The sequence below is a fragment of the Esox lucius genome, chromosome 12, assembly GCF_011004845.1.
Source record: "Esox lucius isolate fEsoLuc1 chromosome 12, fEsoLuc1.pri, whole genome shotgun sequence".
Lineage (NCBI taxonomy): Eukaryota > Metazoa > Chordata > Actinopteri > Esociformes > Esocidae > Esox > Esox lucius.
Genome location: NC_047580.1, coordinates 28,524,582 through 28,540,672, shown reverse-complemented (window position 1 = coordinate 28,540,672; position 16,091 = coordinate 28,524,582). Strand labels below are relative to the sequence as shown.

At 44.5% G+C, this 16,091-nt stretch overlaps 1 protein-coding gene across 7 annotated transcripts; it reads left to right on the top strand.

Moving 5' to 3' along the window:
* Positions 1-2,378: 2,378 nt before the first annotated feature.
* Positions 2,379-15,806, top strand: lima1a (LIM domain and actin binding 1a). 7 transcript variants are annotated; one of them, XM_010875245.3, is made up of 10 exons: positions 2,379-2,634; positions 3,581-3,736; positions 5,007-5,052; positions 11,774-11,843; positions 12,465-12,562; positions 12,691-12,765; positions 12,969-13,020; positions 13,186-13,253; positions 13,356-13,489; positions 13,651-15,806. In XM_010875245.3, exons 2-10 carry the CDS (start codon positions 3,615-3,617, stop codon positions 14,771-14,773), a joined length of 1,788 nt encoding a protein of 595 aa, XP_010873547.2. In that variant the 5' UTR covers positions 2,379-2,634; positions 3,581-3,614; the 3' UTR covers positions 14,774-15,806. The 7 variants fall into 7 exon arrangements, with proteins under 7 accessions (XP_010873547.2, XP_010873545.2, XP_034152041.1 ...); XM_010875243.3 differs by having other exon boundaries at positions 2,380-2,634; positions 13,183-13,253; XM_034296150.1 differs by lacking the exons at positions 2,379-2,634; positions 5,007-5,052 and having other exon boundaries at positions 3,632-3,736; positions 13,183-13,253.
* The last annotated feature ends 285 nt before the right edge of the window (positions 15,807-16,091 follow it).

Sequence of the window (16,091 nt, the reverse complement as noted above, 5' to 3'; positions counted from 1 at the left end):
TAGTGGTAGTGATGGTATTAGTAGTGGTAGTGATGGTATTAGTAGTGATAGTTGTAGTAGTGGTAGTGATGGTATTAGTAGTAATAGTTGTAGTAGTGGTAGTGATGGTATTAGTAGTGATAGTTGTAGTAGTGGTAGTGATGGTATTAGTAGTGATAGTTGTAGTAGTGGTAGTGATGGTATTAGTAGTAATAGTTGTAGTATTGGTAGTGATGGTATTAGTAGTGATAGTTGTAGTAGTGGTGGTGATGGTATTAGTAGTAATTGTTGTAGTAGTGGTGGTGATGGTATTAGTAGTGATAGTTGTAGTAGTGGTAGTGATGGTATTAGTAGTGATAGTTGTAGTAGTGGTGGTGATGGTATTAGTAGTAATTGTTGTAGTAGTGGTAGTGATGGTATTAGTAGTGATAGTTGTAGTAGTGGTGGTGAAACAGTAATGGTAGTTCTAGTGTTGGTATAGGAGTAATGGAAGTAGTAGAATTTGTTTCTGAAATGGATCAAGAGCTGGGTTTAATCGATTGCCTTTGAATGCAATGGCACTTTATACTTATCTGAACAGTTATCATATCACATTCTTTGATATAGTGGGCTACATTTGTAGTTATTTTCCACACCAGATGTAATGTTTCTGACCCATAACAATGCCTCAATTTAGGGTTTGAATTCAATTGGTCTTTAAATCTGTAGTTTGTGATAAATGTAATTGTATGTGATGTAAGAGCATCGGTTTACCTTCTCCAAACACTGCAACTCCATCATAATTCATGGATTTCATTTCAACCTGCTATGTTAACTTTAGGTCCCTTTCAATAAAATGTCTGGACATATTTTTTTTTTAACTAGGCCTACAACCACACCTAGCTGGCTAACTGCTTATTAAAATATGTTTCCTCCTGTAAACTGTTATGGTTTGGTGTAGTGTTTTGTAGGACTGGAGTATTACCTAACTGTTGGGGATGATGATCATTCATAATGGCCTATTATCCTTTTGGTCACCAATTAGAGTTGTTGATGTGAGTTGTCTGGGAATTCCAGTATAAAAAAACCTGCAAAATGTGACTCATTACTGCAATGCAACCTGAAGTGTCAGAAACAGCTACTATAAATTCAGGAGCTACTATAAAATCAGGTGTTAGCTTTGACATGTTTTTATTACTTAACAGATAAGGAATATGTTTATTCATGACAAAAGCATATTTCTATATATAGGCCTATGACGCTGCTATCGTCTCCCCTGACCGGCCAAGATGTTAGAAACAGAAAAAAATGATATTAAAACTTTTTTAAGGCTGGGAGATCAGAAACTGAACCAATAACTTCGTTCCCTCACAAAAATGTTTTTGGTCATGGTTTCTTTATCCATGGGATTCAAAATAAATAATTCAGATTTTATTGGAATAAGATATTCATGATTTCATCAACAGGACACTGTTACACATAATCTGATCCCAGCTGCTGATGTCATCATGTTTTTTGTGTGTATTTTGGATGAGTAGTTAAAAGACATGTCTACTGGCCCTTGCCTGTTCACATTTAGGTATGGCATTTGTGTATTTACAGCTTGTTGTTGAGTGTAGCACCAATATGATATCTCTGCCAGCCTGGCAGATTTCACTATTCCTCCAAAGACACACAGTCACAGACCACCCAAAGTAAAACAGAGGTGTATTTCACACAGGCAATTGGCTGTTAAATGGCTTGAATTCAAAGCACCTTTCATTCTCTGAAATCCTTTCGTTCATTGACAAAGGTATGTGTCAGGTTAGATTTGGCTTTAGGAACACAGAGCCCCAAGATAATCATGGCGTTTGAACTAGACCGTAGTCCCATTGACACAGTCTCGACCCTGGTGCCACAGTCCTGTACAACAACATGCTAAATTAGAGGGCAGAAAAAACAGAAACATCTTTCAGAGGGACAACAAGGATTGTTTTTTAGTACATGTTTATACACACAAACACACACACCCACACACAAATACGAACTTTTGGAGGAGAAGAGTGAAATAAATCAATTAAGTTAATGTTTCTAAAGCCCTGTTTATATGAGCAGTTGTCACAAAGTTCTTACACAGACTCCCAGCCTAAAACCTCAGAGTAAGCAACAATAAATTTCCATCAGTAAATAGGAAAAACCCCCTAATAGAGTAAGGATGAAAAAATGGGTTTGATTGCAATAAAAGGCTTTTCGACACAAGCACACACACACACACACACACACACAGACACACACACACTTGGCGTCATTGGATTTAGGCTGCTTTGGTAATGACTCACATCCTCTCAGCCTTAGACTTCATGAGAAAGTGGGTGGAGTCTGATCCACTTCCAGGAATCAGGTGGGAATCTTCCCTGGCTGTCGTGCTCCACTATTGTTTGTAGTCACAGTTGCTTGGTGTGTTGGAGGAGTTCAGTACTGTACCTGCTAGGTGGAAGGGAATGTTGCATTGCTATTGGTTAGAATGTCTGGATTCACCCCTCCCATTTCTCCAAGCATATAACAGATTTCTGTGACCACACAGCTCATAATTGAAGTCTTACTGAGAAGGGACTTGAGAGACCTCTACACCTGAGACTGAGGGAAGTTGATCCAACGTCTAGGAAAAAAGAGAGCAGTGATTAGAGAAACAGTGAGGTAGGTAACATGCCAGAGAGTTCTGGGTTTCCTCTAAAAGCTTGGGTTAAGTGTGTTTTATGTAGAAAGGAATAAGAATATCAAATCCTATCTGGAAATACTGTTTTGAAAGTCAGGGTTTCTTCTATGCTGGGAGCATACGTTTTGTGTATTATGTTCGCCTTATGCTCTTCCTATCCGTTTCAGTTTACTCCAGTCAATCATATGCAGCTGTCAATTCCCAAAATTCGTTGTCTGAGGTAATATATTGATTTCATGTGCGTGGTGTTTTCGAAAGACACTCAAGCACTAGAAAAGTGTTCAGAATAGTGAGAGCAGCAGATTTAGATGAATGCCAACCAGGGCAATTTGTCTGTCGTCAACGGTTTCACCTAGTGGTGGGTGGGTGTGTGTGTCTGGCTCCATTTCTTAACGGGCTCAAATGATCTCTGATCCAAAAGGAAGTTCCCGGGCAATACAGCAGTATCTCAAAACACCAAAACCCACAAGCCGCTGCCGAGTGGACAGTTGAAATACAAGTGCATGTACGACAGGCGTGGTAGTGTGGGCTTTACCATGGCAATGTCTGCTGGAACTGCTGTAGGGGGGCTCCAGGGCTTTGAGTTCACGACGAGTTCAGTGTCTCAGTGACGGCCCAAGTTGGATGACTGGCTGCTGTGTTTCAGCGGCTGTCTCACTCACTGCTGAGTCACACATTCAGCCGTTCATAGGGACCAGGAGCCATCCTAGACAACAGCCCCCTACTGTCCCTCACTGCAGCCTGCTCATTCCATAGACTTATCAGCATGCGTCTCTTCCCACATGACGATACCCTGTTGAAGCCTTTAAAAAAAATAAAACTCTTCATCTAGAGGAGTGTCTGAGCTGTACGACTGTCAGAATACCTTTGTTCATTCAACTGTGACTTTAGTTTAAAGTCACATTGTGTGTTTTTTCCTTCTTCAAGCATTTAGAGTGGTATTTCCCTCAGAAGAACCAAGATGGCTGTTGATCCTTTCAGTCGCAGACAGTGGGCTTCCCAGTCCCTCAGAGTCACAGCTAAGGAGTTGTCCATAGTGTGCAGCAGAGGCAAGCACAACACCATCGCTGAGCGCTTCTCCATGTAAGTTTCTTCCACTCTTACTGTTGCTTACTTCCTAACAGATGATTCTTGCCCTAGTCAGCAGAAACACTGATACCTATCATGTTGCTACTCCATTCATGACCCCTGAGATCTGGTCTGGTAGCTTTACCTAATTACACATTATGTTGACAAATCAACCAAGCATACTATTTTATCTCGCAATTTGTAGTCAATTTAGATTGACACACTGTATGTCACATTTGCACACAAAAAATTGGGATGTAGTGTATTTTCTTTTCTGAAAGAATCTTTGGTTAATTAAACTATACTTTCTATGGGTAGCTGTAGATTAAATTATATTTTATTCATTGGTTGTTTGTAAAAATGTTCTGTCATTTCCACAACACTTTGGAGTAAGCAAAAGCACAAACAATTTAAGGACCATGATAGATTTTTGGAATTTTTAAAGCAGAATGAGCTATTAATCATAAATGTCTGAGATTCAGTGTGCCCCCCCATACCTGTTTCTCAACTGTTTTCCCTAACTTTTGTTTATATTTTGTGATGTTTATCCATGACATCACCACAAACCTGTTATTCCAGTCATACTGTAGACAATTCTAAGTCAAGGACAAGTTAACTGAAATTACCTTGCTGTGAATTATACATGTTTTCCCTAACTCTGATCAAGTGTATTACTCGACTTTCTTTATTAACTAAAACATAGTTTTTGTTATTTTATGATTGCTACATGGCAATTGTAAACATCCAGCACCCTTATCCGTCTCAGAATAAACCAGACGTTTCCGTTAATCAGGCATAGCCTACTTACTACCGAGCTTCTTTCCCTGGTTGAACTCTGATTTGGAAACTCTGCCAGGTTACTGCTCTTGCGCGGGGCTAGTCAAATCAATTCTTGGAGAAACCAAAACACTTCTGGTTTTCTTCCTCTGTTTCTAATAAGGGACCGATTTAGACCTGGGATACCAGGTTAATGTAATTAACTATCAGGTGAAAGCAAAAACCTGTGTTTTGGCCGTGCAGAACCAGAGTAGGCCTGCTCTAGTTTCAAGCTGAGATCACCACTTCCAGTATCTGACAACTAGGAGTCAGCACTGCGCAGTTTTCACATGTACCATTAGATTCAGAAGGATTCCATACAAGTTGTGCAGCAGATTCTTTTGTCTCTCTCACCCTAACGGCAGTTTTCTCCCGAGCGCTTAGCTGTATGGAGGTTATAACAACTGTAAACAGCTACATCTCCATTATACAGTCCGTTGCTCACAACCCCCATCTCTTTTTCTCCAAGGTACAAGCAGGCTGCAGAAAAGGGCAACTCAGTGAGAAGTAAAGCAGTAAGTAAATACGTCCATCTGGGTTAAGGATTTCAAGATGCAGATGTCTAAAAACATCCCATTACACTGGGAATAATTTACTGCGCTCTCTATTAAATACACACACAAACACATACGAAACCATCCTCACTCTCTCTACGTTAATAATCACCCATCCACAGACAAGCACTCTCCCCCTTTCTATCACACACACACACACACGTTGGCAGGCAAGCCAGCACAAACACAAACAAACATTCATGCCTGTCCCCATGTTGCCGTTAACACTAGCAAAGCCTTAATCCCCATTTAGAGACTTTAATCTTAAAGAGGTAGATAACACGTCTGCTGACGTTTCCCATCACTGCTTTGAGTACATTGAGCCATCTTACTGAACTGATCAAATAATACCGGAGGTCCATTAGTTCGCCAGTAGGACCACAAAACAATGTCTGATATTCTACCCGGCCCACACAGGACTCCTCCCACAGTAGTGGCCGGTTGGCTAGCGCCATGAATGTCACCTGAGGGGATTTAAACCAACAGCAGGGAATTATTGGTATTATTTCATCCCAGGTACAGTATGTGTCTCTGAGTCTGGAATAAGTAGATGTTGACCGTCTGGTGTCCCGAGAGATGTGCTGGAAGAGGACTGAAATAGGTGCTGGTTTTCATTTTGGATGCTAGTATTGTATGCCCAGTAGCCAATGAGCCAAAACGGTGCAGTATGTGTCCATATGATAAATATTAAAGGTAGAGGAAATAATTTCATTTTATCAAGGCATTTTCAAAATTATACATGAACAGAATCATTATTTATTATTACCAAAATGGCACGCCAATCTGGCTACATTTACACATTCAACCCAAATCTGATATTTTTCTCAATAACTGGCAGTGAAATGCTGAAGTGGACCACAATTGAGCTCCCCGTGTAAATGTAGATGCTAAAATATACAAAAATATTCAAATATAAATTACCTCTTGTTGAATGCAACCGTAGCCAATGCTCTTATGCTTAAACCAACAAGTAGGACATTTCACCCTAAAGAAACGTATACGTTATCTATCTAACGGCAGTTATTTTAACACGTTATACATTTTGGTGGCCATACCGAATCATGTTTAAATATAATCCCCATTAGACTATTGAACTATCTGGGTACGGGACTGCATAGAAGGCTAAATGTTTTTCTAATACATTTCGTAGTATGGCATATTAACATAACCGTTTTGTTTTAAACTAATGGTCAAGCATTTCAAAATGTGCTCGGGACGTTGGTTGTACGGCTGTCAAATGTTTACACATGTCCTCTAGTATTCAGTCTGTGCACTTTGAACCCACAATTTGATGAATGCAAAGAATCATCTTTTACAAAAAATAAGAGACATGTTAGATAAATAAAATAGGACAATTTTACAAGAACTACAATTATAATGACATTCCGGCACTATAGGGTATCGTCAGGCCCACATCACAGCCTGATAATTTGATCAGTCCGGTGTCCACGGCTGCACGCAGTCGTAGCCTCTACCTCCAGCACAATATCCCCCGCCTTGGCGACATTTGACTGTTCTCGTCGAGTCACAACGCAATTTGGAGGGTAGGCTATAACCTAGTTTACTGCCCGTTTTAAAGTAAATTCGCTAATTCTCATGCAGATGACGTGCAGTCACGGTAAAGATGACTATAGTTCTCTTAGAATTTTGTTTCTGTTGATTATTCTGCGATTGTATTTCAGCTCCTGTCAATGAATCCTGTCAACTCAGCAATGTTAATCCGCGCGTGCTGTTTATTTTGCATGTGATTAAGCCTAAAAATGTATTTACACTGTGTTCTATTACATGCTACAAACACATTTTTAAAGAGTCTTTCATCATGTTCTTAGATTTTCCACAGATTGTCGGAAGAAATCGCACAGTCATAGGTGTTGTGGCTCAATCACAGCGGGCCGTAGAGTATTCTAACAAAGTTTCTTTTATTTTTTTATGTTCACTATTACCTGAGAATCAGTGCGTTTTAAAGAATGCCTAAAATCTGTCTTGTGAAGGGTGATTCTGATGATCTCTGCCATCAAACTGTTAACTTCTCCAAAATATAAAATTTCATTTCTTGTCATTCCCTGGATTTCAACTGACATTACGTTAGATTTCATGTCCTTCCCATTTTATTTCTACCCCCCTCTTCCCTGCCTTTTTCTCTTTTGTCTGTTCTGGTGTGGGTAAGCCAGCTCCTTCAAGAAGGATATTTTCTAAAGGCTCACATCTGGGAGAGCTTTTACCATTTGCACCTGGCAGACACCCAATGAACTCTGGTAACCTGGCCTTTCCATGGTTTTAGCCTCTTTGACCAAACTAGAAAGTAGGTAGTGAAGGGAAACTATGACTGTTTCCGATCTACTTAAATGACTGTACACCTTTTTTTTATAGTATCTTACTTTAACGACTGTTGCGCACAACACAGGACATGAATGCTTCAGTTGTTCACTTGAAAGAAAGAGTTGAACATGTTGCTCAAAACAAACATTGGATTCAAGGATTTGGGATGCTTTTGGAATGTATCCGTGATTAGGATCTGCTAGACTCCGGCCGTCTTCTCCCTGTTCCAGGCTGCGGAGCCGCTGCCCCAGAATCTCCATGGTGGCAATCTGAGTGTGCTGAAGAAACAGTCCACCCAGCCTCAGCCTCACCCTGGGCCCCGCCACCCCACTACACTGACACACGCTTCATAGTCCATGTAGACGCTAAAGCTGAGCACCACATCCAGTCCCCAACTCACTGATTAGAAAGCCACACGACCCCTTTTATCTCCATGAAATTGATGTTATCTTTTTTGTGACATTCTTCACCCGCTTTTATTCAAAAACTGGGAATGGCTGAAACAGAAATGAGGCTGACAGAAAACTGGAAAATCATTCAGAGAAGTTGTTTAGCAAATGTGTGGATTGAACGTTTGTTCTGAGAAGAACCTGTACATGTTTAGGTTTTACAAGTTTTATCATGTGGACCAGGGTCAGATGTCGGTGCAGCATATTGCTCTGTGACCGTGACTTCGGCTAGTATGTTCCTTTGTTAAGAAAAGTCTCATGCGCTTTTGGTCTGTGGTCGGGAGACTCTCTGAAGCTCTCATGTTGTGGTTCACAAGACAACAGGTCTGTGTTAATCGAAGTGAAGAATGTTCTGCCATGGCATTCTCCATGGGTCTGGGCCCTCCTGGGGTAAGTCATGTTGCTAGTCACATGCACTGCTCTCATCCCTTCTTGGACTAGATATAAACATACCCTCCAGCAGATGGGAGGGCGAGGCGGAGGGCTTCAAAACAAACACTGTCCTTCTCCTAACGCTCCCTTGGAGGTAAACAGTCGTGTTGATAATAGACAAGTAGATAAGGGTCCTTTGAAAACAAAGGATCCTTTTGTTCTTTTGTTTTGCAACGGCTGTTTGAAGAAAACCAAACAATGGATTGTAATACATTCTGGCTTACAGAATGAAGGGTTGTTTGTGTAACACTCAATTTTCTGAGACATATTGAGGAAGACTCGAGACGCTGGATTGTCTTGTTGTGTAAACTTGCAGATATTGATAGCTTGAGACGCCACCTTCCGAGGTAGTGTGCGCCACATTTTCGATAGAGCGCCCCTGGAGTTTGCACGCGTGAAGGCGATTGTTGTCGGGGACTATATGAAGTTTCAGCGCAGTTTGCATGCATATCGCTCGATTGTTCTGCGACTTACGGCCGCAATCTTGCATGTTACTTCTCAATCATGCTGGTGTAAATTCGAACGCTATGGAAATGATCATGCAAAACAAAGTCTGTCTAGCATTTTTATTCTCTATCTTGTAATGTAAACAAGCCCTGAGAAAACATTTGACATCAAGTTTGAAGTTCAAAAACGACTTTTAAAATTTTCTTTACGTAAAGCTTTTCTGAGCCAGAAAAGCTTGTCCGGTCAGGTTTCCATCTGCTAATGTACCACGAGGCTATTTGATACAGAGATACAAACTTTGCACATATGTGTTGCAGGCCCTTAACGCCATTACCTCCTTCAAATGCTCAGTGTCAAGTAGAGATGCATTGTCTATTGTTGTTAGGGTTTTTAGTTTAGTACAGATTAATTTCAAGACTTTTGGTGTGTTTTTTTCTTCTTCTTCTCCTGGAGACAACGCTGTGTGAGTTAGCTAGTTGGTTTTTGAACATAGATGTCCAACGAGGAACGGATCAGAGGACTGTTTAGTAGCATCTGAGGGAGTTGTCGCACCTTAGCTGGCAGCATCTTTCTTCTGCAGCCGTGACTCTCTCTGTCCCAGCTGACAGCCAGGAAGTGACCCAGGGCTCCCCCCGCACACCCACAAACCTAGCCTCATCCCTGCCTTCGACCAGCAACCCCAGACTGGCTGGTTGCTACTGAACCCTCCCCCCCTCCCCTCTCCTGTCTTCCAGGGGTGGTGATGTCATGGGCTAGGCATGCACATGACTGCAGTAGAGATTAGAAACTGAGACTCCTCAGATATCACTCCCTGTTCTTCCCAGTTTATCAAAGTAAGGCCTCCTCCACCACCTCCTCCCCCTTCTCCTTCCTTTGCTGGATGAGACGGTCATGAGGGAGAGGCACTGTGAAATTAATTGACCCAACTTCATCCACCCCCCGTCATTCCCCTCTTCATCCCTCCCACTCCCCTTCCCTACAAATGCCACCCCCTCCGAAGGCCTCCCCTCCCCTACATATGCCACCCCCTCCGAAGGCCTCCCCTCCCCTCTGTTCGTCTCTCTGTGACAAGGCAGAAAGGAAGGCAGGCCAGTATAGTGGAGCTACAGTGTAATGAAGACAATTGAGTTAGCTGTTGTTGATATTCTGAACTCCAGGACAAGCATTAGTGCTCCAGTTTAGCCGCTTTCTCCTCTCATCTCGCCGTAGCTCTTTGCTTTGCTTTGTGAGAGGTAAATATAATTTTCTTTAATGATCTTTGTGTGGTCTCAGACCCTTAAATCTAATTTCCATAAGCAGATTGTTATTGCTGTGTTTCTGTCGTTTTTGCCTTCCATGTCTGTTTGGCTCTCTTTGCGTGTTTTAGTGTGTTGTTATTAGGTTATTGCAAATGATGGTGTGAATTGGTTCCTGTGATGGGAGAGCTATCCTAGAGCCTGCACTGAGTGTAATGTGGTTTAGGTATTGTAGGACTTTAACTTACATACTTGTACATTTTGGTTTTGACTTATATGTAGCGTACAACTCACTGACTTGAATTGGTCTTTCTGATTTCATTGTCCTGGTTCCCTGGCAGCATGTGGACAGGCGGGTGGCTTCAGGGAGAGGTTCCAGTCTGTCTCATGGTCTCATGGGGTTTTAATTGTCAGTGGGATTAGTGTCAGCTCTTTGTCTGGCCCGCTGATCAGTTCCTCCCTCTCTGGGAGCTCAGCTGCCTCCCGGCCATTTGTTTACATCTTCCTCCTGGTCCACCCCCCCCCCCCCCAAATACTGTTGAGGCACCACCCGTGACTACAGTCTGCAGAGGAGAGGGGTGACGAAGGGGATGGATGAAGAGAGGTTTGGCAGGGATGGGGGGCCTCCGGCTGGGTTAAGAGAGGGGACTCGCTGGCTGAGGTCCGCCTGGGCCAGCTGGGGTCTGTCTGCCTCTGCCCAGCTCCCTCTGGAGTCTAGATTAATCCACTGTGGAGGATGAAACAGCGTGCGTCACCCCCTCCTGTGAGTGCGCATATTAAATACAGACAGATGCACAAAACTAGAACTTCCCTTAAGAACAGCATGGTTATTCTCCCCTTTTAATATCAGGGTTTGCTCAACCTCTGCCGTCTGTCTGTCTTTGTGAATCCCAAACCGCACCCTATTTCTTACATAGGGCACCTCTGTTGACTGCAAGTAGTGCCTAAGGCCCTAGTGCCCTCTGAAGGTAATAAGGTGCAGTTGGAGAGGCCCCAGTGGCTGTCCTGGCATTAGGCCTGTAGAGGCCAGGTGGAACCTGGTCTGACGTTGGTCTCTGATGCTCAGGGCTTTGTGCCAAGGACAGTGAGTCGTGTTCTCCTGGTCGTTATTACTGACCTGTGCTCTGAAAGCCCTTGCTCACTGAACGCCTGGTTTCCTAAACCCAAGCTGAGAAGTCGGACTCCGCCCTCTTGTGCCGTGGTCTGAAGATGTTGCGGACGAGAGTCAGATTGACTGGTTCATGCGGTCCAGTTGGTATATGGCGCTCTAATTGGGTTAAAATCTCAGGGTGGAGTGACCCGGTAAACAAGATGAAAGAGCGCAGAAGTGCCTCCGCGGTTCTGTTGTGGCCCGGAGGAGGGCAGGTTTAACTGGTGAGTGTCCTGACCAGGGCTGGGGCTGACTGGGATTCATAGACAGGAGGGCAGACGTGTGTGTGTGTGTGTGTGTGTGTGTGTCTCAGGCTCACTGAGCTCATAAGGGGATTAGAGCAGTGCAGGCTGGGAGGGGCTGGGCAGGTGAAGCCGCCCAGGACAACAGGCCCGCCTACAGCTTGTGACTGACAGGCTGCCGTCCTCCCTCCACTCCTGTCTTCCTCCTGTCAGAACGCCGGGCTCACAACTGTCCGGTTCTCCCTGTGCCGTCTTCATGCTAGCCTTGTGATAACCACGTGTGCGTCACATGGTCCTGGGCTCTAACCTAGAGACGACACGGACCAGCGCGCTTAGAGACCGCTGAATACGGGACTACAGCTATGGAAGACACTGTCCTGATACTGTGGCTTGGTTCTGTGCTTCCAGGTGTCCAGAGAGTTGGTGCGGAACGACGGGGCCAGAGGCATTCCTGATAACATGGATCAGCTGCTTGGAGGTACTGTTGGACTTGCGCCTCACACACACACACACACACACACACAGAGGAGGACTCCAGAGTTAATAGCACATGTGCCTTAGTGTTTTCCACAAGCGTGCACTTTATTTCCGTCATCTACAGGGAAGTACATACTAAAATATATGGACATATTTCCTTCCTGTAGCCGCTCTAGTGATATATACTGGCAAGAGAATGTTCTGATCAGCAGAATGTCTGTGATTACTGCAAGAAGGACAGTTCCAGGAAGAGGGCCTTTCCTTCTGTTCCCACTGTGACCTTGTTTTTCCATCACCGTGGTTGCATCCCAAATGTCATACTATGCAGTGTACTACTGTTGAGCAGAGGCATATGCAAGATGGAGTGACATTGAGGAGACATAACGACCTACAGTCTGCCGTGTGCTGAATAAGGTGTCTGTAGCTTAGAAGGGTGTCTGTGTGTGTGTGTGTGTGTCTGTGTGTGTGTGTGTGTGTGTGTGTTTGTAATAGGTGAGCAGTCATTGATCGTCAGTCAAGAATCAATCCAAGTCATCCATAGCAAAAAATAAATACATGGGAATTAGCTTTCTTTTCCACTGTAGCGTTGATACGTGTGTAACGTTGGCGGTGTCTCCCACAGTCGAAGCAGGCAGTGTGGAGTCCATGCCGCTGAGGGACAGGATGGCCTTGTACCAGGCTGCTGTGTCTAAAACCGAGGTCATACCTTCATCAGTCAGTGTGAGTACCTGTCCTTCACACTTTCTCGTTCTCGGCTTCAATGCCTTGTGTGGTTGAATTTCCCAAACCAGGGTGTGTTGGGTATAGGTTCGCTGTAAAACACCTGCCGGTTTTCCTTTGTCTGACAGAGTGACCATCTGGACCTTCACAGCAACGGGACGCACGGTGGCAAACAAAAGGAGAACGTGCCTCCAGAGGACATGGTGAGGAGCTGTGATGTCTGTGCATGCTTGTGTGTGTCTGAGGACCGGAAATCCCCCCCCCCCCCCCCCAAAAAAAAAAAACAATCTGTCCCCACTTGGCAAAATGGGATTTACAACTTAGGGGTTAGGTTAAGAAAAATGTCTCTCTCTTTCTCCGTGTCTCTGTGATACCCCTAAATCATCCCCTATCCCATTCTTCTCAGGGTCCGGACTCAGAGCCTAACAGTAGGAAAGCCTCTTCTTCAGACAGCAGTGGTAACTCATTTGGTCCAACACTGAATTTAACCAGATCTACATTAATGTCTGATTATGTGTCCTCCACTGTAAATGAGGTTCTAGTTTCTGGACATTATAATGTTAACAGCTCCCTCTAGTGACCAGTGTGTGACAGTGTTGATATTTCTTCTCATATCAAAGCAGGCTCCAGTACTGGAATCCCCTCTGTGTCCTCAACCCAGAAGGACCATGCCCAGTCTAAGGCCACCAGGGTAAGACCGACAAGTCCTTTTTTCTGGACTTAAGAGCAATTGACAATCCCTTCAAATCCTGACCCGCCTTGAACGCAACTGTTCATTTTGTGCGTCGCGCAGAGCTTCTGCTTGCCTGCACGGGAAAGCTGTGTGTCGTGTAAGAAGACGGTCTACCCTCTGGAGAGATTGGTGGCCAACCAACAGGTCTACCACAGCACCTGCTTTAGATGCTTCCACTGCAACACTAAACTCAGGTGAGAGGATGGTGGGGCGGCTGGCTTGCTTTCACTGTTTAACCATCCGCTGATGTCACTGTTAGTCATTTAGGTTGACTGTGCTGTTCCTCCGGTGGAAGTATTGGAGTTTATGCTGCTCGATTTTATGAAAATGCTTCTTATCTCCCTCTCCTGGTCAGCCTGGGTACCTACGCCTCTCTGCACTGCCAGGTCTACTGCAAGCCTCACTTCTGCCAGTTGTTCAAGGCCAAGGGCAACTACGATGAGGGCTTTGGCCTGCGACCCCACAAGGAACTGTGGGAGACCAAAGGAGACAGTGGGGCCGAGGACGAACCGGGGACAGACCCGACGACCAAGGCCGCCACCTTCTCCAAAGACAAGCTGAGAAAGTGTGCTTCTACAGGCACCCTGTTGATTAGCCCAACGGTCGAGGAGTCTCCACTGGCTAAGGTCAACGTGGTGGCAGCCTTCCTGGAGACTGGCGGCCAGGGCTCAGCAGAGAAAGACAAGCCAGTGGAGACACGTCGGCTGAAGATCTCCTGGCCCCCCCGCAGTGAAGGTGATGGAGAGGGGGTTAACACGGTGTCTAGCCCCACCTCAGATGGTTGCTATGCTGGGAAACCCTCCCGTGCCAAGTGGCCCCCGGAGAGTGACTCGGTCTTCAGCGATTACAGCCCAGAGTCCAACGAATGCTCCACCCTCTGCAGGAGCTCCTCCCTCAAGGAGCGCAGCCGACCATTCTCGCTGGCCAGACCCTTCCATGTTCCCACCCCTGCAAGTCATGCAGCCAATACTGAGACACATCTGCTTCAGAGGATGGGCTCATTGGAAGAACGGGAAGTGTTCTCCAGCCCTGACCAGGGCATGGAGTTCCAGGAACAACCAGACAGCCTGTCACCAGACAACCGCACGCCTTCTGACCACAGCTCTGGGGATAACCACACCTGCTCTGATGAAGAGGCAGAGGGGAGAGTTGCACCTCTAAACGTGAACTATCGAGAAATACTGGAAGAAACTCAAGAACAGGATGCTGAGAACAGGGTGGAGGAAGAAAAGGAAGAAGAGAAGATGGAGCGAGAAGATGGAGCAGTGGAAGAGGAGGAAATTGTACCTTCTCCGAACTGCCAAGCTGCCTCATCAGAGATCGCCAGTCCCCTCTTGTCTTCTGAGGCAGAGCCCAGAACCAAGATTAACTGCTCGTCTCAGGATGTGGGCTTTTGGGAAAGTGAGGAGACCGAGGACGTGTCCGTAGAGGAGATGATTAAGAGGAACCGGTACTACGAGGAAGATGAGGAAGACTGAGATACTGGACTCTGGTTTTAATAAGCCAAGAACATTAGTAGCTATAATCAGTTGACTAACTTCCACCCATCCATTTTGTTAAAATTTTAGGTTTGTCTTTATTTCTGTCTTACCTGTGGGACTGTCTGTGTGGTGTGATGCAAGGTGTTAAGCTCACCCTTTGAGCTCTATATTTGTGCCTCTAAAATGTAACCTAATTTGGAATGTGCTCGGCCATCCTCAGAATGTCTAAATTTTTTCATATCATTTGGATAAAAAAGCAGATAAGGGGATTGAGTGAAACCAATCAGTCTAGTGTCATTTAATGCAAATGTTTTAGCTGTCCCTTAAAGTCGAACTCTTAAAAATTTATATACTGTTACTTACAACTAAATCCTATAACTTTTTTGGGCCGAAACATAAATTGGATTAAACGGAACCATTTAATCCACCTCCCACCTACTTAAAAATGCTTGACATCTGTGACATTCTGACCCAGATTTATGTCCTGGTCGCAGCATACCAAAAGTGCCTGGGACTCCTGAGAAAGAGCAGTGCAAATTGTCTCAGCCCTGCCGGAGTTGGTGGGATGGATTACTCATACAGGGTTGCCTTGCGTGTCATGTGCTAGCAACTCCTTGTGAAAGGTTGGGCTCCTGCAAGGTCATTTGTGATCTATAGCCAGGGAAGCGTTCTCCTCCAAGTGCATATGCCCCGGATAACTTCCTGATTGAGCAGTGTGGATAGGTGGAACAGCCTAGTGCCTCATGAGCCTGCTTTGACTAGACATGGGTATAATAATAAATGTAGTCCCTCTTTTTTCTCGGATGTCGTTATTCTGAAGATGAGTTGGCCAATGAGCGATCTTCATGCAATGTTTGTAACCATTCCAACACAGAAAACCATTTTTTTTGTCACAATGAATGACTAGTGGAAACTTTCATTCTAAGATGACACAAACCAAACAACTTCCAATTATACAGACTGAAAACCGTGAATATACATTGTGCTTTTACCATCGTTTAATAAAGAAATTGTTGTACACAATCTGTGACCTCTCGTCTCATTCGACACTGATGAAGGACATAACTGTTAACACATTTACATTAGGGATGAGCTTTGAAAATTATTTTATTATTCGAATAGTATTTTTCCCTCCAATATCCTGATAGTTGAAATTGTTTACGGCACGTTTTTAACCAGAACATCAGGCCTACTACATAAACAGTCGAAGTGCCAGCGCGCTGGTGGAGGGGAAAGCGAGGAGTGATTGCAACGCCGAACTCGGACAACTAACTTGAAGGCGCTACTTTAAGTTTTTAAAGTAACAACGGCGATC